This window comes from Rutilus rutilus (genome assembly GCF_951802725.1).
Source record: "Rutilus rutilus genome assembly, chromosome: 24".
Taxonomy (NCBI): Eukaryota; Metazoa; Chordata; class Actinopteri; order Cypriniformes; family Leuciscidae; genus Rutilus; species Rutilus rutilus.
In genome coordinates, this window is record NC_140228.1 from 12,519,164 (window position 1) to 12,544,459 (window position 25,296).

At 40.4% G+C, this 25,296-nt stretch overlaps 1 protein-coding gene across 1 annotated transcript in view; it reads left to right on the forward strand.

Moving 5' to 3' along the window:
- Positions 1-25,296, forward strand: part of zfhx4 (zinc finger homeobox 4) — a 71,443-nt gene that overhangs the window by 36,776 nt on the left and 9,371 nt on the right. The window contains exons 5-8 of the mRNA XM_084399341.1: positions 19,402-19,518; positions 23,889-24,022; positions 24,554-24,754; positions 25,122-25,239. Of these exons, the coding sequence (XP_084255467.1) occupies positions 19,402-19,518; positions 23,889-24,022; positions 24,554-24,754; positions 25,122-25,239 (570 nt within the window). The remainder of the gene's footprint in view (positions 1-19,401; positions 19,519-23,888; positions 24,023-24,553; positions 24,755-25,121; positions 25,240-25,296) is intronic.

Genomic DNA, 25,296 nt, shown 5'->3' on the forward strand with positions numbered 1-25,296 from the left:
ATAAAGGTTAGAATGCCATTGACTTCATGTACATGTGAATGGATTTCGTTAAACAATTTTGATGCCATTTTTAAGACATAATTAAGGGGAGATTTTGTGGCGCTTACAGTGGTTAAATAAAGGAGAAATGCATTAGTGCCAAAAGCCACACTCAGCAAACTACAGCCATGCTGTAGCACGAGGGCCATATATCCGACTGCTTATTGTTTAATTAGACTACAAAAGCATGCCGAAAAGGGTTTGCGCTGCAAAAATTTGCCAGCGTTATTTTTGTTGATAAACGCAAAGCTTTAAGACATGGCCCTGCCCACAGTTTAGACTTGCACTATGTACATCAGGAAGACAAGAAGTCGTATATTCCGGTCTTAGCAGCACGATTGCTGTGGTGCGTGATAATGAATCCGACCTCTATGGGCCCAACGCGCTAAATTAGCCAAACGAGACCAAGTATGGCAGAGCTCTCGCAGTGCACTAACAGCAATATAGCCTCCTAAAGAGACTATATGAGCCCATCCTCCCTGAGAATCAGACTGCCAAGTCTCCCAGGGCGACTGTAATTCCCTGCGCTCGGGACCCAGAAGGCTCATCATTTACACAAGGTAAACATCGTGAAGCTGAGAATTTGGAAAGGCAGTGGGGTTGTGTGGTTAAGCATGTTTTTGAAGTGGCGCCCCTCATTTGTAAATCACAGTGATCTGATCCGCGGCTTGTATGTGGCCCCTGCAAATTCATATTTTACGCAGATGTGCGATACATAAGATTGTGCAAAATGCAACAGGGTTTTGTTTATTAACTTCTAAATGATATTTATTATTTATGTTGATTATTTCCATTCTGGAATAACTAAAGCTGGTGCTTTTCTCATAGAGCCAAATCGATAGCTTAAATAAGATGTTTGTATTAATATTTTATCTATTGCATGACTCTCTATTGCCTTATATTGTGTGATATTTCTATATAAATATTTAACACACTGATATTTGTGATAAAAAGGTTAAATAACAGCGACGATGCATTTGCTTGTATTTTAGTCCTCTTTAATAAAAGACAAAGGAAGAAAGCACTATAATTGTGTGCGTGTGGAGTGGGACACATTTCCCTGGCTTGTAGCTTGGCCTAAAAAATGCCTGATGGGCTGCTTGATGCATAAAGGGCTTTTTTGCATCCTTGGGTTGCTTCTCCATTTTGTCGTGGCTCTCAGAGAGGAGATGGGATCTTATGGAGGTAATTATTTCTGAGAGTCTCCCTCGCCACACTTACCCCCCTCCCTCCATGTGTATTAAAACTAGGCAAGAAGAGGAGACCTTTGTCTGGCAGGGCTTAAACAAAAGGTCTATCTGACTTTAGAGATGAACACGTCTTTAAATGCTGCGGCCGGATGGGAGCTGAGAGAGCCCCGCATGTCCCGCTCTTTTGTTTCTTCTGAGTGATAATGCTTCAGGAGGTTTGCAACCAGGGCCAAATTACCACCAATGCAGTGAGAACCATTTTCATGGCAGCTGTAGGCCAACAACATACACTAATGGACATGTTCTCTTTTTTTCTGTTATAGATTGCCATTAAAAAAAGAAAGAAAGACGCGTTTTGTTTTAGCCTGATGCAAGCGTGTATATGAAGAGGACTGCATGCTTTGTTCAGTTACCCTCCGAATGCGATCCTCAAAGCTGCTCTTTGTTTTCCCTGTGGTCGCATTCTCATCCGCCAGCATTTCAGAGCCTCGACAAGATATTTTAACGGTTTAGGTTATTTTTTTTTTCCTACTTGGAGGGCACACAAGCAATTATAACAGTTACTTTTTGAGATCGCCTCCCTAGACAGTGTTTCCAGGGTTTGTGGCCATAATTTGTAGCCATTACATAAACTGAAATGGGAAAGCAGTGAAGTGAAAGATATGACATACAGCCAAATCGGTCTCATCATTTTGTTAGCCATGGGTGATGTACTAATGCAAGGCCATCCATTTTCCCTTTGATTCCTTACACAAAGCAGGAGGCGCAGAGGCGGCCACATTCCACTGTGATTAGACGGAGACAGGCCAGGCTGCAGGAACACAAGCTTGCAGTGTTTTTTCAATCTCCTGCTGTCGTACCTGAGGAAAGTTGTCTTAAAATCTCCAAAAAGATTGAGCAATAGTAAATCGACAAGATTATCAGTCATGTTTGTAAAAGTCGCCAAGTTTTTGGTGTAAGCAATGCCATTACAATGATCGCAAAGTAACCAAAGCTCACTTTTTCACAGAAAATAGGCCATCCCTTGTGAAACACGATCTTCACCATGAGAGGCTTTTTGTTAATGGAAATTGTCTCAGGAGATCCACAGCCTGACCCTGAGTTTATATTGCTGTATCATTAAATGGAGACAATACTCAATTCGTGAATATTTTTTTTCATTTCATAATAAGTCATTTATGCGTATGCGTGTTATTATTTTTGCAAAGAGCAGTGATTTTACCAGAAAAGCTCAAAACCATTTTTCAGATGGCAGGCACTCAAGATTGAGTCATTTCTAAATAATTCCGTCCAATGCTATCATAATTATTCTGCGGTTTCTGCGTGCAGAATGTCCAAAATTATTTTTGAAAATAGTCAGTTAGTGCTTTCGAAAAGACGTGCTTTAGGACCGGCGTCCATGGTTGTTTTTCTTTCAACGAGATCCTCCTTCAGAGAGGAGTGATACAAAAGCTAAATTGTTTCCTCATGTTTTCACAGGCTGTTGTGGCCACTGACAGTTAAAATTAGCAGAAATTGCAATGATTATTTGCATTAACATACCTGACTTTAAACCATTATGCTTATTTAAAGTCTGAGGGACATTTTCCTTGCATACTACTGTGAATTATTTTACACCATAAGGACTATTTTATTTATTTCTTTACTGTCCGTGACAGGTAGTAAACATCCAGGAATGAGATACCTTTAGTACAGCGTGACAGTTTCGATTTACATACGCTTGGAAAAGTAGGTCCTCTTTTGTTCATGCCGAACAATGCTAATAAACCTGCATAGTGAGCAGGCAACTGAAGGGGCCGTGCTTTAGTGAATGTACAGTACACATGACTGCTAAAGGTGTGAGCTGACAGCCTACAGAGACTTGATCTGGTCTTAATTCGAACAGGGAGAGGAAAATTGCTCCGCGGACTCTTCATTGTGTGGTGACTCCTCTGACACTAACCATAGGAGATAGTACAATGCTCTCTGTCACAGGGCATTAAGGGAAACAAGGCATTGTCAAAGCTTGGAGGACGTCACAAAGACAGGCAGCATAGAGCTCTGATAAAGCAGCAATTAACTAATTGCCTCAAGCAGTACAACAGCAGACTAGTGTTATTATTAATGTGTGATAATACGGATGGATCTCTCACACACAGATACTTCCACTGGGTTACACTTGTGATGAGACTGCAATAGTGTGACGTGTGTGGCTTCGTGTCCAACACCCTTGTCATTAGCTATCATCTCTGGGAAATCGCTGGGCCCTGAATCCCTTCACTTCTGATTAGACAGCAGTCCATTGATGACTGGGGCGTCCAGGTGACAGGGTAAAGTTAGTGACCCCATCCTCCCCAGTGCATCTTGCCTGCAAGTAATTAATCCTGACTCCTACCATCACCCCTCCAACCACCGACCCCCCCCCCCCCCCCCCCATCTCTCTCTCTCTCTCTCTCTCTCTTTCTCTCTCTCTCTCTCCCTTCCCCCCTCCCTCTCTCACTGTCTCTATGACCTTGCATCCTTTCTCTCATTCATCTGAGATAAGATCATGTGTGTGGGATCTTTGTAAAAAATGAGAGACATATACATATATCACTAAGGTCGGTAAGGTTTTTAAAATGTTTTTGTGAAAGTAGTCTCACCAAGGCTGCATTTAAAAATACAGTAAAACCAGTAATATTCTGAAATATTATTACAGTTTAAAATAAATGTTTGTTTTTATTTTAATATATTTGCAAGTGTAATTTATTCCTTTTCCAGGATTCTTTGATGAATGGAAAGTAATTAATTTCTTTAAAAAAAGAAACAGACTTTTAAACGGTAGTATAAATAATTATGAATATATGAACGTAATAAATAATAAAGTATTTATTTTTAGTTAGTTATTTTCTAAATACACTCATATATATATGTGTGTTTACATTTTATAAAACAAGTTCATTATTTTAAATGTATTTAATAAAAAAAAAAGAATGTATTATGAACGAACATTAACTCTGAATGTTTTTATTTATAAATGTTCATTTTTAGGTCATGGTACTTAATGCATGATCTACTGTGCATATGTATACTTGCTTGCACTCACTGTTTTATTAACATATTAATTTTCAGTCTCTTGGGTTCAGCGTACATGGTGCATGGGTCTGTTTATCATCATCTCTCACTCTCCTCTGCTTTCTGTCTCTTTCTCTGATAGAGACTGCTTTCCTTGTTTCCCCCTTTCCTTTTCCCCATCCACCTCATCCATCACAACAAAGTATGGAATTGATAGCCAGTATTGATTATCCATAGCAGTGCCTAATCGTGGCTAACTGTAGGAAGCTTTGCAGGTTTAGCCGGCATCGGACGAGGGCCGGTGATAATGCAGATGGGAATTTAGACTTAATGCTGTCATCATGTTCTCTTACAGCGACTGACCACCGCGTGTTAGACAGCGTCCCCTCTGGACCAAGGAAATGACTTAAGGACAACTTGAAATGCCATTCGCAATGCATTTAACTCTTTGTAATCTGACACATTTCCTGAACATTCATGTGGGAAATGTTAGGACTTGATTTACTTGATTGACTAGTGATTATTGGTTGATATTATTGGTTAATACTTGTTTCTCTGCATAGCTTTGGTTGCATTGGCAGAAAAAAAATAATATATTTTTTCTTTAAAATAATACAATGAATTATGAGCAATATGTCAGGGACGTTAAGAACGTAAATAGGCTCAATATTTCTCATTGTCTTGAATGTTATTTGTTAATATGTTCTCAGCAACACAACAGGAATATTCATGTCTGTTTCAATCCAATTGCATAAAAGCAAACGCTCACATTAGCCTGCTTTTTTCCATCTTTTTTTCCCCATGTCTGCTTCCTGCACTGATGAGTAACTCTATTTAATAGGCTGCCATTATGCAGGCAGATTGGGAAGTTGACTGGGAAGTGCTCCTAGCTATTGCTGCATTTGAACCCTGTTAATATATGCAAATTAAAAGGAGTCGGGCCTCGGGATTGGTCCTGTTTTAAATAAAACGAGAATCTGATCAAGGCAATCTGTAGATGGGGTGTTATCAGAGGGAGCTGGAGCAGCGGTTGATGATTCCTCGCCTGTATCTCTCTCTTCCATCATACTGCACTGCATTAAAGAGACATGATTCATCAAACACAGGCACTAGTATTTTATGAAATTTCGCTCTCTAGGGCAAAGGCTTTTTTCCTTAATCAGAAGACAGTGGGCTTGCTTAAGTAGAGTGCTCCACTCCGCGGTCAGGCCAGATTTTCATTTAATTTGTTTGTGTGAAGGGGGGCATTCAGGGCAGGTGTGTATAAGCGTGTGCGCTCCCCATTATGTTTTACGACGCATAAACTTTATGCACGCACCTGTCAGCGAACGTATCAGTGGTGGAGTTTACTTTTAAATAGGAGGAGCAGCTTTTATTACTGCTGGGAATTTAATGCTGCACATACTCTTAGGAGACTCAACAATAGGTAGCGTTAAGTACTGTCATTGGGCGAAGGCCTGTTGATTGTTCATTGACTGTGTCTAGGTTTGCTGGAGTGCTTCTGTGGCATTTGCATAATACATGGATCCAAAACCCTGATGATTTGAAGCTCATTTATAGCTCTTCAGCCCTCACAATTACAACCAAGGATAACTGAAACAAGCATCCCCTACAGGGCTCGACCACCTTCTTTGTGTGTAAGTGTAGGGGTTAAAACGGCAGAAAAATGTGGGTATTTTTCTTTCATTAGCCGCTGCTAAGGAATATCTTTATCTGTGGATACCCTCACACAGACCAATTAACTCGTTCTGAATAATTCATCATTCAGTGGCGACTGTGGTCCAAAAAGGAACAAACTGATAATAAGATCCAGATCCCAGTATGTATGCAATGTAGGACAGAGCAGACACCTCCAAACCTTTGGTATGCATGAAGGATCCTTGCCACAGAAGGTCATTTTCATCTCTTTCTCATTGTCACATGCTTGTATTTCTGATAATGCCACATACCGTTCACAGTGATTCTCTCCGCTATAATACACCTCATGCCTCTGTCAGCTCACTTTCCCATGACCTGCTCTAGAGATCGGCACAATACAGTCACTTCATCAGGGCTTCCTCTCCACTGCCACTGCTTACAGCCTCAGCTTCGCTCTCAGAATCTCACCATTCTTCCCAGAAATTATTCGCTTATGACTTAATTAGTCATAATTTTGAATGAACAAGGGGTCAGGTGATAGGGGTTGAGAAAGGAGATGGAGAGATGAGAAAATGAATGGATTGATGTGGCATGAGACTGTCTGACATTCCTGTGTGAAAGGATCATCTAACAGCTGAAGCTCGTAATCCAACCCTGTTGATAGAAAGACATCTCTCGGACCCCCTGGCCATGTTCGAGAAGCAAACTGCCCAAAGGTCCCATGAAATCGCTTGAACTGTATTAAGGTATTTCCTGTTGAAATAGGATTTTTTTTTTTTACATGCGTAACTAAATTTGTGCAAAAACAGCATTTGTAGCAATGTCTGCAAAAGGTTATGAATATTAACATAATGATATCTTAACAGACATGGACTTAAAGGGATAGTTTACTCAAAAATGAAAATTCTGTGATCATTAACCTCATGTCGTTCCAAACCTTTATGAAATTCTGGTCCAAACAACATGGGACTCCATTGACTTTCATTGTATGGAGAGAAAAAGAATATTAAAATTTCATAGTTCAGCAGAAGAATAAGTCATGCAGATTAGGAATGGCATGAGGGGGTGAGTAAATGATCACAGATTTTTCATTTTTGGGTGAACTATCCCTTTAAAGACACAAAACTAAAAAAAATTGTCATGAGCTCTTTGAAAGATTCTGACCATCTTTCTCATTTCCTCCATGTTTCTTTCTTCCTCCTCTCCTCTGGCCCCACCCTTCTGGAAAAGCCATTAAGGCGTTGTCTCAAGCTTGTCAGATCATGGCCAGGCAGAGGGGAAATATTCCATCTGAGCGGCACACTGTCTTCAATTGCTGCAATTAAGAGTGTCAGCATGCGGCCACGGTCCTGTCTGACTGTGAGGGGACGGGGGGGTCGTCAGGTCCGTGTGACCGAACACACACATGGCTAGAAGCGAGCAACCCTACGCTCCCCAATACGACACCGCCACTCTGTTTGATAAAGGAAAACAGACGATTTGCGCTGAAACTCCGGCAAGTGCAGAGCCAATGAGACACTCTTGTGGGTCAAGTGCTGCATTTGCATTTTGATGGGATGTTATCGAGTAATTAATGCACTAGTCAGAATGTATTACCCCAGGAGTGAATTGAAAGGTTCATTACCAAATCACCCTCACTCCAGGAATAGGTATTTCTCTAGGCGTTTGCCTCTGACATGTTGTTCTTCTCTCCCTCTCTCTCTCTCCCCCCCCTCTCTGTCTCATCGTGGCAGGCTGTAGAGGTGAACAGTGGCTCTTAATAAGGGCATTCACTTTAGAGAGCGCTCGTCATAGTAAATGTACACATCAGGACCTTGCCTTCTTGTCACTTTAATTGCTTCTGGAGGTTCTTAATAGGCCAATCTTCATCAGCCCAGGCCATGTTATGAATAACTTGGGCATCGGAGGACTTCATGCTTAATAAAATGGACCCAATTTATAAAAATGGAGTGCATTGTTTACAAAGCACACACAAGAACTCTCCACTTCACGGTTATCCATTAGAGAAAGACGAAAATGGGCTGGGTATCGTCAGTTGTCAAGATAACATAATTCCTATACTAGTGAATCACCAATATAAAAATTCTGGCCAATACAATAATCCTGTCATTGTTTTAATGTCATTGTCGATAACTGATATATAGCCAATATTAAAATCCATTGCTATTGTCTAAATATGTAAAAAAAAAAAATGCAATTAGATAAATGCATTTTTGAAAGTGAATTTAGGCAGCACTTTTGTATGAAAAGTATGAAAAATATTTTGAGATTTGCTTTTAACATAATTAAGTTTAAAATTAAGGAAATCTCAATCTAAAATATAGGAGATTAGCGTGCACAATTAAATATCCAATAGCTTACAATCTTACTAAATAAAAAAAAAAGTATTACTGATATATTGTGTATCACTAACATAAACTATGATTACAATTTTAATGTATGTTGCATTATGTATATGTACTACAGCAGAGCTTGTGGTGCAGCTGAAAGTACATTGCAACTGAATGTATTTTACTGCCGGGTGTATACTACCACCTAGTGTGTATTACAGCCGAATGTGCTATATACCGTTACTATAGTATATACTACACCTCTAATTTCTCTCTAGCCTCACTTATTCCCCTCCTCGCTGCCAAAACCAGAGCGTACAGAGGGAAATTTGAGTGCGCTATGAGATTAAAGGCTGAAATCAGGGCCTTGTGAGCAATCATCAATTCCCAAGAACATTCTTTCATCTTCCATTCTTCCACCCTAATGCTGACGGTTTCATGTCACAACATTGTTGTTGCTTTTATCATCCTATAATAACTCTCCTGCAAAAAACGTGAGGGAGATTGGAAGAATAAGAGGCTAAGAGAGGCCTGTTCTTTCTCTGCCATCACTGTAAATTTACACAAGGTCCTTTTGCCGTCACTGGAGCAGTTCCTTTTATATTAGTGTTCTTGTCTTTAGCCTTTATTTAGTCAAAATAAAGACATTTATAGATATTGCTCTGTTTTCCATAATGAAATCAAGCATTGTTTCCTGCCTCGCATGTTATTTTGAGCCTAATAGCCACAGCGGGTGCGAGCCGTGGTGTCTCTGATTCGTTCGTTGGGGACAAAATGGCGACCTGGTAGGCTCGCAAATCCCCGTCTTCTATCAGCCTGCTTGTCCGTCAGCAGGGCATCAACGGCACCAAACTGCAACCCATCTCCCGGCCCATCAGCAGGTCTCACACGCCAGTGAATCCGAGCCTTTTGTTCCCACTTGGGCTGATAGGAATGAGGAGGTAGACCACGGAAAAGCAGAGCAATTTTCTGCTATTTAAGCTTGGAGAGATGGTGCTCCTTGGGAATCGTGTGTGTGTGTGTGTGTGCAGAGGCGTTTGGAGAGGAAGGGAGTTTGTTTGGAGTCACTGGATAAGATTTTTTAGATTTAGGCATGCATGGAATTGGGGGTGAGATAATCGAGGATGTGAAATTGAAACCTGTCGGCTAGCAATAGCCGTCCTTTACTTCAACACCACACACACATCTCAAACCCGTCTGCCTTTTCAGTTATATGTGACTGTCAATAAAAAGCACTTTATAACATCCACACAACTTTTTCAGTCTTTCTACTTCAAAATTAATTATATGTGTTACTTGCCATTTCTTAAATTATTTGTGAAATCTGTTAGCAATTTCTGAGTGAAAATTGTTTCTACACCAATTCTCAGTTCACAATATTATACAACCTATTCTAGGTTAGTGCACACTATATAGTCTTTTTGAGAGCAAAATTTAAAGACAAACTGATGTTTGGTTAATTGGCAATGGCAGAGTTAATTACCTTTAAAAAAAATGAGAAGAAATGACAAACATATGCTGTGCCTTCTTCCCTGTAGCCATGTCAACAAAGCCGCTAAAAGAAGCCCTTATGAAGTATGTCATGTTGTATTATTTTAATTACTGCATGTCAGTGTAATTTTGCTTAAACATGGTTTTTCTTCTTCTTTTACCCCAGGTTATAATTTGTTGTATGGGTGCTCATTATTAATCTAATTTATTTTCTCGTCAAGCAAGCCATGTGACGACCGACTTCCTGCCTCAAATGACAATTGCAAACAGTAGCCTCCTTTTAAAGGTATAATCACCCATCTCTTCTAATTAGGAGAAGAATGTGCACTAGATACAAAGGGCTCTGTGAGGATGCAGCCCCGAGCAAGCGATAACTACCGTGCCTCGCCGCAGCCTGATCTGGGATCGTCTTTAGGGAGGCGGTATCTGACATTAGATTAAGGGAGGTTATTTGTGGAGGGGGAGTTACTCAGGTTACATTCCTTTAAGGGAAGTGGCTGGCACCCTGTCTTCATTTCACAGGCTGGTAAAGTGAGCAAGGCCCTCTCATATTATTCACCGGGGCAGGCTGATCGAAGCTCGGCTCGATAGCACTAAACCAGCTCATGCTCCGAAGATTTGTCTTACAAAACCTTGAAAACTGCTCTGAACATCCATACATTGATTTTTGTTGGCGGGGATCTCCGGGGCTTTCATGTAGAGGCAGGATCCATGCAGGGATGAGGAGAGGGCTTCCCCCTTTGCCAGAGTGTGCCGGCAGAGCTGGGGGATTCCGTTTCAATAACCCGGCCGAAGGAATTAGAAACACACAGGGCTGCTAGAGCCGCAGCTCACTGTTATGCTGAAGCCTCTAAAACACACACGCTTTAACACCCCTACGTGCACTTTTATATCTAAATATACTATATAGAGTGCAACTACTCAAGTAGGTTGCGAGATTGAGGAGCAAAAGAAAAAAAACAAACAAACCGTGCCGTATACCTGAATTTGGACATGCAAGGCCACGTTTCCACTTCCTGTTAACATCTAAGCAGATTTGTTTTCTTTTGGAAGTCTTTTTCCACCTCAGAGTAAAAACAATATGACTTTCTATCTCACAATATGTCTTAATCTCATAATTGTGACTTTGTATGTCACAATTGTGACATATCTCAGTTAAACTGTATATCTTAATCTGTCTTAATATATCACAGTTTGAATTTATATATCTCAATCTAACTTTATATCTCACAATTCACAAATAAATGTAAATCACAATCTGGTTTATTATTTCACAATCTCAGTGTCACTTTCGATATCACAATGCCCTAATATTTCACAATTGTGACTTTTTCTCATAATTGCAACCTTATATCTCACATTTGCACTGTAGCCTATATCTTAAAAAAAAGTTGTTTTGACTTTATTTTTTCTCATTTTAAACTTTATCTCACAATTACCTGTACCTGTTTTATTTTTTATTTTATTTTATCTGAGGTGGAAACAGGCTTCCATAATTTCCTTCATTTTCCCTTGTTCTCTCTCTCTCTCTCTTTGTCTCATCCTCCCTCTCCTTCACTACTAATTCCTGTGCCTTTGATGTGATAAGGAAGTGTTAAATCAAAGTGAGGCCTAATTACATATCTTGGGACTGGCTGGTTGTAAAGCATTGTTCATACTGTTAGAAAGATGGGCGAGAGCGTGTGTAAAGGGGGGGGGGCTCCACGTGTGTGTGCGCGTCTCTGGCTGGCAGCTGCCAGCATGCGTGCCACCTGCTATACATCTCTCCATTAGCATAATCACTCTCCGGCAAATGGCAATAATAGTGTCATGCACCTCGGTGTAATTGCCGCTGTCATAATATGTGCCTGACGATTGTGTTTCCTGACTCGACATGGAGGGAAGCAAAGATCTCTGGTGCCACATTCACACTGAAGTGCCTTTGATCTGAGGCCTAGAAAGGACATCCCTCTATTCGTCACTCGAAAGCACCTTGTCAGATGCAAATCAGAAGTAACCACGATGCATTGCTGCATTTCGTTAATATCATAGAAGGTTATGGGCTTTGATCACAGGGATTATTAGAACTGTAAACATGCACTCGTTGGTGTCAAATAAAAAAATATGTGTGCTTTATGCTCTATATAAGCATTACATGCTTGTTTGTAATTTTCCTAAGCAAACATTTGTTTGACACCGACACCAATGTTTTACATAATTAGCCCACTCACATTTTCCTTTTAAGGGACAGCCAAGGAAAGCAAATGAATAGCTAATGATCGCATAAGCCAGGGGCGGTGAGGTCCGAGCATGAGTGACAGCCGCCGTAGCTATTGTGACGAACTCAGACCCTAATTGGGCCGGAGTCTGCAGAAGATGGAAAATGGAAGAATCTGGAAGGGAGGGACTGGGGGGTGAACTGCGCAAACAGCAGACAAGCCAAACAGGAATTCTAATGGATTGCATGCTCGGCTTGCTGACACCTCATTGCACCTAACATCGCTATATTTTGCAAGGGTAGCAAAAATTATACATTTACTAAGATGACGCATGCATGTATTTTTCTCTCAGACAGGGTGCGGGTTGTGGTTAGCCACCCCATTGTTTGATGTATGGCAACGAAATCGGACGGTTGGCGTAAGTGCGTGTTTGCGTAATAGAAATGGATGCCGGTACCGTTTTCAACGTTTTGTTTCTTTTTCATTATTCATATATCCTTTACCTTTTTGACATTCCGACATTCAAGGACGCAGGCCTTCGTCTTTGAATGTGGATGATAAATTCTGAGCAATCCCTCCCCTAATCGTTCAGAGCAGGAGGAAAACACACAGCCTTTTTAAAGCATCTGTGTCTTAAACTGTCATTGATTAAATGTTAACTGATATACTCCAGTTGGCAATCTTGTTAAAGCTTCCAGTAGCCAAGATAGACAGTTTAGAGTCCCGCCTGATCAATATTACAGATAAAGATTTCATCCATCAATGAGCTCCCAAAACAAAAGGTGTCTGTTACCTGATTAGGCCGGCTAGAAAGTCTCTCCCCCTCCGGACTGCCGACGCAGCACAAGGAGTTCTATTCGATCGGCTACAAACATGGAGCCCATGTAATTACAGCTCCAAACAGTTCCGCAGATAACATGCCTTTGACTTAGCTCCGGATAAAGGTTAATCTCCCTCTGTCTGTCCGGCGAGATGGGTTTGGGCTTTATATATTTATTTAAGTCCTCCGCTAAGGCCAGGGCCAGGGGCTGTTAGCGTGGTGCCTGGGAGAAAAGAGTTAGAACCTCCTGCATACCAATGCCAGCGCAAATGACTGAATCGATGGCGGAATGGCCACTGCTGTTTAAGAGTATCAATAAATGTTCCCTTATTTCCTCCTCAATGGCTAAGTGTTGTAGTTAAAAGTCCAACAGATGTCTTAATTGAAAGTTAATTTTAAATCAATGCAGAGAGTCATTTAAATATTGATCACGCTCTTTTGACTCAAATTGTACGCTGACCGTCCCAGCCCAACATCATTTGCCCATTGCTCCTTTAAAAAGAAACCAAAAACAACTTTGTTCAAATTGAATCAATAAGCCACAATTAGTATGTTGTGAAACTGCCATTGACACCTCCTAAAGGCCCACAGGCGATTTCATTGTCTTTTCTGGCACAGATACAGCATGTCCTTAATTACAAAGTATGTTTATGGTGTTTTAATTGTATTAGGTCACAGTAAAATCAAACAAAAGATCTCTCTAATGCAAGAACACATGACAAACTTCATGTTTGAATGCCCTCCTGTCCTTCCATTACAGGTTCAAGGCCATTAAAGAGACTTATGGGCCCCCGAAAGCAGGGCATCTGCTGTACTTCTGATTTTCTCTGTATCAGACAAATGAAGGCAAGAACGACAGGCGCTGGAAGGGGGAAAAAAATAGGGAGAGAGAGAGAACAGGGAACATTGTCAGAGGCCTCTGTCTATCAGGGTAATCTTATTTATTTAAAGCATATGTCTGCTGGTACTCTTTTGTCAGGGTCTATTAGGGGGCAGTGCAGCCCATATGACATTGTTTAGCAAGTAATGAAATGGACATTTTTTGCATGTTTTTATGGAGTTGGAAGAAGCGCTCGGACTCATTCATTTTCCTCGCTGGATGCCATTTCCTTGCCATCGCCACAGATCGAGCTGCACAGCTATTGTCAGCCCCGTTTCCATTCAGTAATTTGACCGTGATTCTGTCTAATTAGATGTGGCCACTGAGGTCTTCTTTTCTGTCCTGCAAGAATTTGCAGAATGTTAACATGACCCCTGTAACCCGTAAATTGGGTCAGTGTTTTGATCGATCATAATAACGTGCTTATGGAATTTGTTATTGTAGTCAGTTTTGGTACTTTCCAGTCCACGTTTTCCCCTTTCTTTTGAAGGATGATGCAGCTCTCTGTGTATATTTGACAAATTTGCATGCGCGCCAGACCACCTTTTCAGCTGTCTGTTTCTCCTCGCTTTGCGGTCGGGGTTTGGCTGAGGCTTTCTGGGTTTCCAGAGCAGACCTGCACAAGGGTGACAGATAGGTCTTATTTGTCTGATAGAGTTGAGCAAGAAAATAGATCTAGAGCTGGTTACTTCATTAGGTTCTCTCATTGATTGAACCTCCTGCTGAAGTGATGCTGCAGCCTCCTCTGATAACTGCTGGTAATAGAACAAAATGAATTCTTATCACAGAGATTGGAAAGGCCATTAACCCTGGCCCCCAGTGCTTTTCAGACGTCACAGACAGGAAGCCGTGCGGTGCGCTGAGGAAAAAAAAAAACTCCATGCTCCGTCTGAGCCGAGGTCATGTTGGCGGCCGTGTGTGAAATTTCCAGCCCCTTTGGCTCCTGTGTAGATGAAACGGCTACCCGGGCAGATGTTTATAATCATGTCTTGAATAAATATTGGATGGAGTATAATAAAAAGGAGAGAGAGAAAGGAGCGAGGAGGGAGGGGGGAGAACGAAACGAGGAGGAATCTTTTTATATTATTTTCGAATACTAAAGTAAGCCTGGCTGCAGTGCCTTCTTTCTCCGGATGCCTCAGGTGATCTGAATGGCACGGACACAAAAAGCCTTTTTGTGTACGATGCAGGTGTTTGGGGTTTGTCTGCGGAAACCTTTGAAGATGCTAGATTTAATGCTAGTTATTTGGAACCATTAATATCCCTTATGCGGGTGAGCGCAGGAACAGAAGTCTGCAGAAATGAGAGGGAAATTTGTGTTGGTGCAGCAAAAGAAGAAGCTTTAATCTTCATCATGTTTATTCATTTGATGGAGGTGATTAATGTTTTGAAGTGCATCATACATCACAGAAGAGCTAGTAGCATAGGAAAACTTCCTTGGATGAAAGTAACTGACAGCAACAAAAGACATTTTCTGATTGCTGATGCACAAGGTGTATGCAGTAGAAGTGTGCTTGCCTTAGACCTGGAAAGAGCAGCTTTCTTGTGTCTCCCAGCAGCAGCAGCAGCAGAAGCAGCAGCAGAGCCGTGAAGGGAAACGGGCCCACTCTCCACGTGGATGTTTAGTATTTTAGACATGGTACATTAACAGCATCTGGTTAAGATCTAAATGCTTGTTAAATACACTGAAATTTGGAAAAAAGAAGGGAGCAAAAGAAGAAGAAGAGAGATTTGGGTAGGGTGGGTGGTGGTGGTGGGGGGATCAACAAGTCAGTAAAGCTTATTATCCTGAAAGTATTACAACTGGCCCTTAACAAAGTAGTACAGGGTTTCGAGTTTCAAAGTTTCCTTTAAAATGGAGCGGCTCAAATGAAAACCATGGGGGGAAAGAATGTGACATCATGAAAACCCTGGGCAGCTCAGAGCCAACCTGTGGTGTGCTGGGAAATTAGTGTTCCTTACACCTCAACAAGAAGAGACAGTCCAGAAATCATAATTACAACCACATTGCATTTTCACAAATGCTGAGTTCAGTAAAATTATAAGAAATGACAATCATACAAAGATTTAATATTATTATTGTTATTATTGATGACGATGATAACAATAGTTAGTTAGTTTTTTTATTAAATAAAAAATATAAGAAATGACAATGCTACAAAGAGCTATTATTGTTATTATTAATAATTGTTTTAAATGAATAGTAGTTAATTTTATTATTGTTAAATTAACAATATAGTACAGTATGTACAGTATGTGTTTGTTACTACTTATATTTTTACTGATTTCATTGTTTGCAAAAATGCAGTCTGGTTGTAATTTGGTTTAGATACTGTATTTTTTTGTTATAGCCCCCAAGAGGAGAGAGAGTACGAATCCTGCCCTCCACATCTGTCATTATGCTTTCTCTATACTGGACAGGCCTGGTGCTTTAATGAAAAGAAAGTGTCTGTCATCATATTTGTAAATTTCCATGGATGCCTCCTCTTTTGTATCTTCTTTTTTTTTTTTTTTTTTTGGTATGGTGGTTGTGCAAGGGGGACTGGTGTATTTTGATGAGGAAAAAACACAGGATTGCTTTAATTGTGATGCCTTTTTGACCCCAGTCTCCCTCCAGCGTGCCGATCAACCCACATCAGAGCAGGTCTCACGGGAGACTGGCGAACAGAGAACCGTCGGTGATGTGTGGTTGATGTGTTTGCGGGTTTTGCTTGAAAGGGATGGCGGGGGCAGTAAAAGTTGTCTATGGCTCTGCTGTTTGCGATTAAGTTTGATGGGCAGAGAGTCTGCCGAACCCCCCTTGCACCCCTTCAATGCTGCTGACACGCTGCCTCTGTAAAGCATTCAGATTACTCAAACTGTTGCCAGGGTCAGGCGCAGGGCAGACACCGCTATGATGTATAGGAAAGCATGTCTGGGAGTTTCTCTCGCTCTTGAAATGCAGACCAGAAAAACTGCAGAACACCCTGCTAAAAGACGAGAGAGAGAGAGAGAGAGAGAGAGAGAAGGACAGTGGAAGGAAAGAGAGAAAAAAATGCTGTCTGATGAGACCCAGATGATAGCAACCCATCCTTTTCTTCCCTTATTCCTTCTGTTACTACCTTCATAATTTGCCCTTTTCTTTTTCGTGACACTCCATGTTTTATTAATGCATTCCACGATCGCCTTAAAAATTTGATGCCCCCTCGAGGTAGAGACGCTCACTAGCACTTTGACACTTCATTTCCCAGCTAGGGGGACTGGGTCAGTAAATCTAGCCGACTGAAGAGAGCGCCTCACGCTTAGGACGTGGAGGAAGAGAGGGGGTGAGTGAAGGGGGAGGTGCCACAGCCTGGCCCCTGTACCCTTAGGGTGTGACATTGTGCTGTGGTGTTTGTGTAAGAGCGTGTGTGTGTGTGTGATTGTGTGTCTCTTTTATTAACTGACCTGGAATCTGGTCATGATCACAGACATCCAGCTGGTCCTAACTCCCATCTGCCTATTGAGGCAATGCACTCTCTCTCTCTTTCTCTCTGATTAGCCCTCTGTCCTGACACTGGCTTAAGCTCAACACTACCTCTGTCCAGAGTCTCTTTGCCCCCTAATACCGCCTTCCCCCACAACACTCATCCCCAGTCCTGCTTCAACTGCCTCTGCGACAGGAAGGAAGTGAGGCACAGAGAGCGAGATACACGTTGTATGTTATGTACATACTGTATGCAATGAAGTTTATACATTTGAAGTGTAGCCTACCAGTACTTTCATTTTAAAATATTTTTTAATAGTATTTTATTGACTATATTTTGAAACCCAGAAAGTTTTGATGTTTAACTGGCCTACACAGTTATGGCCTTATTAGCCTAACACAAGTAAAAAAAAAAAAAAGTAGTCAGTGATAAAATAATTACAAACAATAGGATAAAAACTACTATAGAAAAAAAAACACACAAATGACACAGACCTACCCTAAAAAAACCTTTAATCAGATACAAAACAGAACAGAGCAGGTTTATTAGGCTGCTGTCACTTTAAGAGCGGATGCACTAATCTAATATACTGATACACATGCGCTTTTTTTTATCAACCATTTACATTCACTTAAGACATAAACGACTCTTTATGAGGATACTTGCAAATGCGGGCATTTTGACATACAAGTGTTTGTATTTGACTGTTCAAGCCCAGTAAGGCACTAAAAAGAACTCTAGGCGCCAAATTCAGTACTCACAACGCTGTATGAGCAGTCCTCATTCACTGCTTATTGCACTTGAACGGTTTAAAATCAATTGTTTTTAAACCACAAGGCTTAAAAATGCATTCAAATGATAAACTTTCAAGACGACACAGCACTGCAACATCAAATAAGTGTACCCGTGATGGAGACAATAGGCCAAAATCTCTACTGGTTGACAAATATCTACTGGTAATCTTGTCTACCGGTATATCACCCACCCCTAATTACTATGCAGAAATGTGTATACAATTATATTTATAATTTATTATTAATTATTATTATTATTTTATTTTATATTCTATTTATTTTCTATTTATTATTTAAAAATTCTGTATATGAATGGAAACGACACCACAGCTTATTGTTTCCTTAAGCACAAACGCTGCAATTTATGCCATTTATTTTTGTATAAATGCGGCATGTACGTCTAAAGATACCCCCAGCTGTCTTACATACACACACACGGCACACACACACACACACACAGACAGTGTCTTTGTTGCAGGATGTGTTAGAGCACACCGTCACCGCATGTGCGCCAAAATAGCAATTTTTGCAGCCGGCTGCCAGCAGTGACAGGAGATATTTCATCCTGTTGTCAGAATATTATTAATAAAACATCAGGACTAGAGTGCAGCACAATTTTTCCTTTCAATCACTCCCAGCATCTGCCATGAAAATTTCATGCTGTATATAATTTCCACTTAATGTATTGCACTTAAAACGTCGGTGCCAGCACCGTGTGGGGAGTTTTAAAGGGTTAATTATATCATGTATCTGCAGTCGGGGCCCCTCTGCTTACCAAACAATGACTTGAGTGATTGTATGCAAATATACCGATGACCTTTTTGCCTCCCCGTGGTCAATTTATATGGTTATTAAGGTTTTATAAAATGGATGAGCGCAGCACTTTGAACGCCATTTTCCTGCCTCATGTTGTCCTAATTTATTTCATTTCTCGCGGGGTCTTCCAAAATATGTTTATTTCTCCCCCTCGCTCTCGCTTTCTGTCTCTCTCTCTCTTTCTTTCTTCCCCCGTCGTGTGCCGTGTGATGGAAGCTGCATGGGGTGGAGGGGGAAAGACAGGAGTGGTTATCTGGCATTACTCAGCCTGCTAAAAATTCATTAAAATGTGACATCAGCGCAGTGAGAGACAAATGCTCTCTGGATGAAAGGGAACAGTAGGCCTTTCAGGGATTAGAGGCGCACGGCCTCGACCTATCACCTAACAGCATAAACAGATTAATCCACTGGCAGTGCTGCAAAGATACACAGAATTATTAAACACGAGGGGGGGAGGCGGGGGTGGTTGAGCCTACGGAAAAATGTCCATGTAATCTGCCCAGTGCTAACAATCTAGAGAGGTGTGTGAAGAACATTCATATTTCAGTGTCCCAGGGTTAATGAAACCAGACGGATCCCCCGCACCAGTGTCTTGTGGTATATTTTGTGAATACACACACACACACACACACACACGGCAGTGTTTGGTGTGTTCAGAGACGATTCAAAACCAGTCACTGTAACTGCTAGTGGGTAACCAAATGCCCTTCCTGTGTTCAATTGTAGAAGAACCAGGTGAAGACAGCGAGGAATCCCCACGAGCCTCCTCATTGGCCGCGGCCGAGGACAAAGACTCGAGCAAGAGGGACGCCATAGAAGGCAAGACAACAGAGAAGGACTCCAGTAAGACCTTTAGTTTTGGTCCTCCCCCCCCCCCGGTACCCTCTCTTCAATGTCGCTTAGTCACTAACATACACTACTCCTACCTTTTTTTGATCTACTGTTCTCTTCCAATAGGGCTTTTCCTGCTAATAACAGCTGCATGTGTGGGTTGCATGTGAATGCTATCAGTAGCCTCCCGCTGACCCATTTTAATCATAGCCATCTGATGGCAGAGATGTGGATAAAGGCAAAGAATATTCCACAGTGACCACCGAGATTATTTTTTTTAATCAAATCAGTTTGTACGCTTGTAATTTTTAAGCGCCTTTCATTAATCTTTGCTGTTCTTGCGATTCCTCTGATGACATATTAATTTTGTATAAGCGTAGGATTAGACAGTGCTCAAGTGTATAGTTTTGTAACCCTTTTTCCTTTTTTTTTAAAGAATTCAAGCAACGCACCACCTATTAGAGCTCATTGTCCTCGAACTGTAGATCTACGTACACGTCTGACTGGTAGCACATTAGCAAAGGCAACAATCTTTACAAAACAGTGTTGTGTTGAGATCAGGAAACAGCCCCTGGAGCTAGCATCTGGCATCACTACCTAAGGCTCTGTTATATTTGATTTGCCAAATAAGAATTCATATGTGCTTTTTTATGTATGAGATGGAAATATATGGTCGAAATGAATATTACATTAGGCGTCTTTTCATGCACACCATACCTAGCTACATAATGTTGGGTTCAATGGAGCAGAGGAAATGCTGAAACAGGACAGAGCCTATTAGTTTAGCCAGTCGTTTATCTTTTATCCATATAGCCATGACAGGCTTGTCTGAGGCACTTCGTACTCAATGCATTTACATGACCTATTACATGCAGCGTCATTTAACGCTGCGGTTGAGATGCAGGTCCCATTTAAACTAGCGATCTCAAACCTTAATGGGACTATATGCTTGCAAACTTTTGCATTGCGACAATTTCTTTTCCTTTTTTTAAGGCTACAGTATTTAAATTGAAATTAGAAAATATCTGTCCTCAGATGGCTGTTGTTTTGATTTTTTTTTTTTTTTATCCATTACTTTGAGGAGCAGTCAGAATGGGTTTTAGGGGTTGCTCTGTTGAACCCATATGTTAAATGTTTTTTTGGTCTAAATGAATAAATCCCCAATGTTGGTTGGAATATAAAACACCAGGCTCCTGCATATTAAAGATTATATGTAGAGATATTCACAATATTCATCGTCATAGGCAGCATCTCTCAAAACAGCCCATTTACTTTTTCATTTTAATCTAGTGTCACTGTGGATTAATTATAATCCAAATTGCATTTTCCATGCAAATGTCTTAATCTGGATCAACTCCAGATTACTTTGTGCTCTGTTTAGATAGTAGCATGGAAGGATGTCAGTGTTGGCTTTAGGGTAAAGATATAATTCAGCAAACACAAGCAAAGATGAAAATTAGCTGTCATTATTGCTAAGAACATTTTCTGCATACCTGCTGTAAATTAGCAGGGGAATTAAATATTGTTTTCAAATCAGATGCTTATGAAATTTAAAATAATGCAGCTGAATTAAATAAATGCTCATTTACGAGCTGGAAGCATGCAAATGCTTGTGGTAAATATGCAGAATTGGATCTGTCTTGCATTTTATTTAATTTCTGTCTTTCTAGATATTAGATTAAAATAAATTAAAAGTATTTGCATATTTCATTGAAGCCTACAGCTATGATTTCTGTTGCTGACTTAAACAATTCAGAGAGTCCTGTAGGATTTGCCAAATATGACATCCGTCGGTTTACGCCTCGTCTGAAGTGCGATGGTAAAGCTGATGGACTCGGATGCATTTTTTTTTTTTTTGCGAGAGCGATGAGAAAGCAGGGCTGCACTGTGCAAGCTGAGAATTTAGAGTGTGGTATTCAAATGTTATCTGCTGAACTGTAGGTCACACTAATGCGTAACCTTAACCTCTTGTCCTTGTAAATCACTAAAGTTCTCGGAGCGTCCCAGGGTCCTGCTTTATTTATTACCCTGTCACCTCAGCCAGACTGGCTGGACTGAAGACCAGTAAATTGAATAGTAAATTTATGATGCCTTTATCAAGCAAGACCTGTGTAATTGGCGTTTGCAGGGGAAAGAAATCTTGAAATAAAATAGCTTGTCTTACGAAAGCACAGTACTATTTTGCAGAGATTTCAAAGTGAGGGCGTACTACTCTAGTTTTTGTTCATGTAACATTTTATTCATGTTAGATGGTGCTATGAGATATAAATTTAAATGTAGAAATAAAATGGCTCTTCACTTAGAAGAGCCAATTTCTCTTCTTGTTTCTCTTCTTTAAACAGAGATCTTTAAAGAAGCCATGCATAGGTTGCATGATTTTAAAAATCCCATTGACAGTTGTAAATAAAGATGGGTGTCCTGTCTACGGCACTGGTCCCTGTAATGCAAACAGCTTGACTATCATAAATCACAGTTTGATTTATCTAATCAAGCTAGGTCCTGCTTCTCAAAGACATTTGTCATTCGGATGTGAAGGGGGGCTGTGGTGTCACAATTATTTTCTCTATTGCTTCATTGCACTGTGTGTGTGTCTGTAGACAAAGAAAAAGGGCATTCTCATTTAGTGTGAGGTACAGATTGCACAAAGAGCCTAGCCATTGAGTCCTGACACATTTCTACATAAAGTTATTATTAAATAATTAAATACATACATACGTGTGTGTGTGTGTGTGTGTGTGTGTGTGTGTGTGTGTGTATAAAATCATCTTTAGAATATTTTAATCATTCATTTAGCTGACAGTTTAACAAAGCCTTATGCACAACAGAAATGGAGCATGTACTGTATTAAATGCTGCAATGGCTTTTCTTACTATTTCTTTCCTCATTGTCTCTCCCGGTTTCATTTCTGACAGCCTAGTGTGTCCATCTGCAATGCACTTTAAATGTTTATGAAAGCAGAGTGTTGATTAAGAAAATAAATCATATAGATGGATCCTCATGTAGAGCAGATTAGCCCCCAGACCATACATTTACATTCAATATGATGGCAATCAATGGAAGGGGCCTCATTGCATTGTGAAATGTGTTTGCACCCAGTTGTCCAGGAGTCACCTCCTCACCCGGGAAATAATTTAGTTGCAGATTGACTGGAAGATGGTGAAAATTGAAAGTTAAAATTAGAAATCCTTGTTATAAACAGAAGGGGGAGAAAAAAGCTCAGATGACGCGGTACAGCAATGAGATTGGGGAGACTAGCAAATGAGGTTTTCTGTTTGTTATGAAATGCATGTGACATCCCCCCCCCCCCCCCAACGCAGCAGGGATATCAAGCCCGGAGAGAGAAAAAAGATTACCTAGCTATTCGAGACTGCAGACCATACTCTTGATACTCTTGGAAATTTGTATTGCGCCCTTGTGGTTTTTCCCCTCCTCTTGTGTCACTTTTTTTGGCAGGCTAATATGTCAGGCTCCTGATATATAAGACCACAATAACATAAACAGAATGCCTTGTAATGCCAAGAATTAAAATGCATGAACACGCAGCAGATATTGAAATATACTTAAATAAATACAGAGCAGAAAAAATATTCCCTTTTTTCCAACATTTTTTTGCCATCCATTTTCGATGACTGCTTTGCTAAGCTTTGATTCATAAGAGTAATACACACATTTAGCCTAGAGTGACCAGATTAGAGTGAAGAACAGCGAGCAGGGCTTTCTTTGTTCACTGCATATGCAGCGAGAGGATAAATTGCATTGACTGAGGAGGCTGGGACACTGTCTGTATCTGAGGATACAGGGGTAATGAAAGATTTATCACTCTGCGCAGCATACTCTAAATACAACTGGGGGCTGATTTGCTGAATTGAGCTCAGCTAAAATGGAAATAACATGGCAACCCCCTCTAATACAGAGTGTGAGGTATGGATATTCAGGGGGATGTTGGAAATGGTGATTTGGCTGTCTATATCCCCCAAATGAACTGCATAATGGTACCCTGACCTGCAATGCAATAGCAATGAATTCGAACCTCTATTTATTTGTGAATATCTTCATTCGGTTGCTTTTGTGAATATAGATTTTTCCTGGATTCTCTAGTATTCATGCTCAAAATCAATACACAATTTGTCTGTGGTGTAATTTAATTTAAATGCTTTTTGAAGATTTTTTTTTGTATTTTTATTAATAAAATAATCTGAGTCTCACATAATGTGAGTCGCCCAATAACCTTTAATCAGATCTACATTCCTAACAATAAGCTAATGTTACCCAAATGTGGCGTCTTATAAAAGTAAGGGTCATTGTCATCTGTCAGGAGATTTTTAGCATCAGGAGTCCAGAATAATCTTGTGACAGAAGATATCCTATCTGTTTATTCACAGGAATTAATACACTGTCTAAAGAAACCCTGGGGACTGCTGCAGCAGGGAAGCGGTCGCTTCAGCAGGAGAAAGAAAATGACACTCCAACCAAGAGAGCTAAATCAGCTGAAGAGAAGACGCTGTCTAATGAGCAGGTTAGTTACTCTGATCTGGTTGCAAAAATAGGGCTTAATAACAAGACTGAGCCATCCTTGTGTATAAATTGAATGTCTGGGTTAGATTGTATTCATTCACTTTAAAAAATAAATAAAAATTATATTAAAAAGCATTACCCTGTCTGAGTGGTACAGGACTTGCTGAACCATTTCTGAAAGGGCTACATTAAAACAGGTAGTGAGAAGTTGCAGTTTAAACGTACTTCATGTAATGAGAACCAGGCATAGTCTGAAATGGTTCATGTCAACATTCTTTGTAATCTTCTGATTAGAAATTCCAGACATTCATGCTAGTTCATTTACTTACTTACTTGATTAGGTTTTTTAATTAAGTTACGTGAAATGAAAACTTCAGTGAATTAGAGGAAATTTAATTTTATAGACATTTGGAGTTGTACTTGTTTTGTTTGGAATTTGATTTTCTTAAGGCATCATGTTGCAGCAGTATTGTAGTTGTTCGGAGCAGTGCTATAATGTATGGCAGTGGTATGATAAACTTTGTCTTTTCAGGTGCAGCAGTGCCCATACTGTAATTACAGTAACAAAGATGCAAACCGTTTACAGCTGCACATCATGTCCCAGCATTCCATGCAGCCAGTTATCAGTTGCCCCTTGTGTCAGGATGTCCTCAGCAACAAGATTCACTTGCAGCTGCATCTCACCCACCTCCATAGCGTGGCTCCAGACTGTGTGGAGAAGTTACTTATGACGGTATGTGCAGCATTCATTTATTTCTTTAAAAAAAAAAGAAAGAAATACTGAAGCTGTCAGCCTTACTATCTAGATCATACTCTGACAGTGTTGGCAGGGAATAACTTGAATAAGCATTTCCCAGGCCTAGCGTATTCTCCAAAGAATATGTTTTGAACTGGAAAATTCTCCGCTTATTAATTCACAAAACAGCACTTTTGAAATCTATCTTTTGGAAGTCCCTGTATCTCTATGTGTTTTCAAGCTTAACATTTTGAATAAATGTATTATTTATAAATGTATTATTTATGTTTTTTGCTTATCTTATGTTGGTTTGATTGTGGTTAAGGCTGTGATATAACATTATTTATATATTTTCTTTCTTCAGGTTGCAGGTCCAGATGTTACAGTGCCCAATTCCTTGCTGTCTGTATCATTACAAGACCAAGTCCCATCTTTGATGGATTCTTCAGCTGTTATCCCTGAGGGATCTGGAAAACCCATGGGTAAGCACATTTATGCTGCCACAGTGTCATCTGAAATGTACGAACCGCATTACAGAG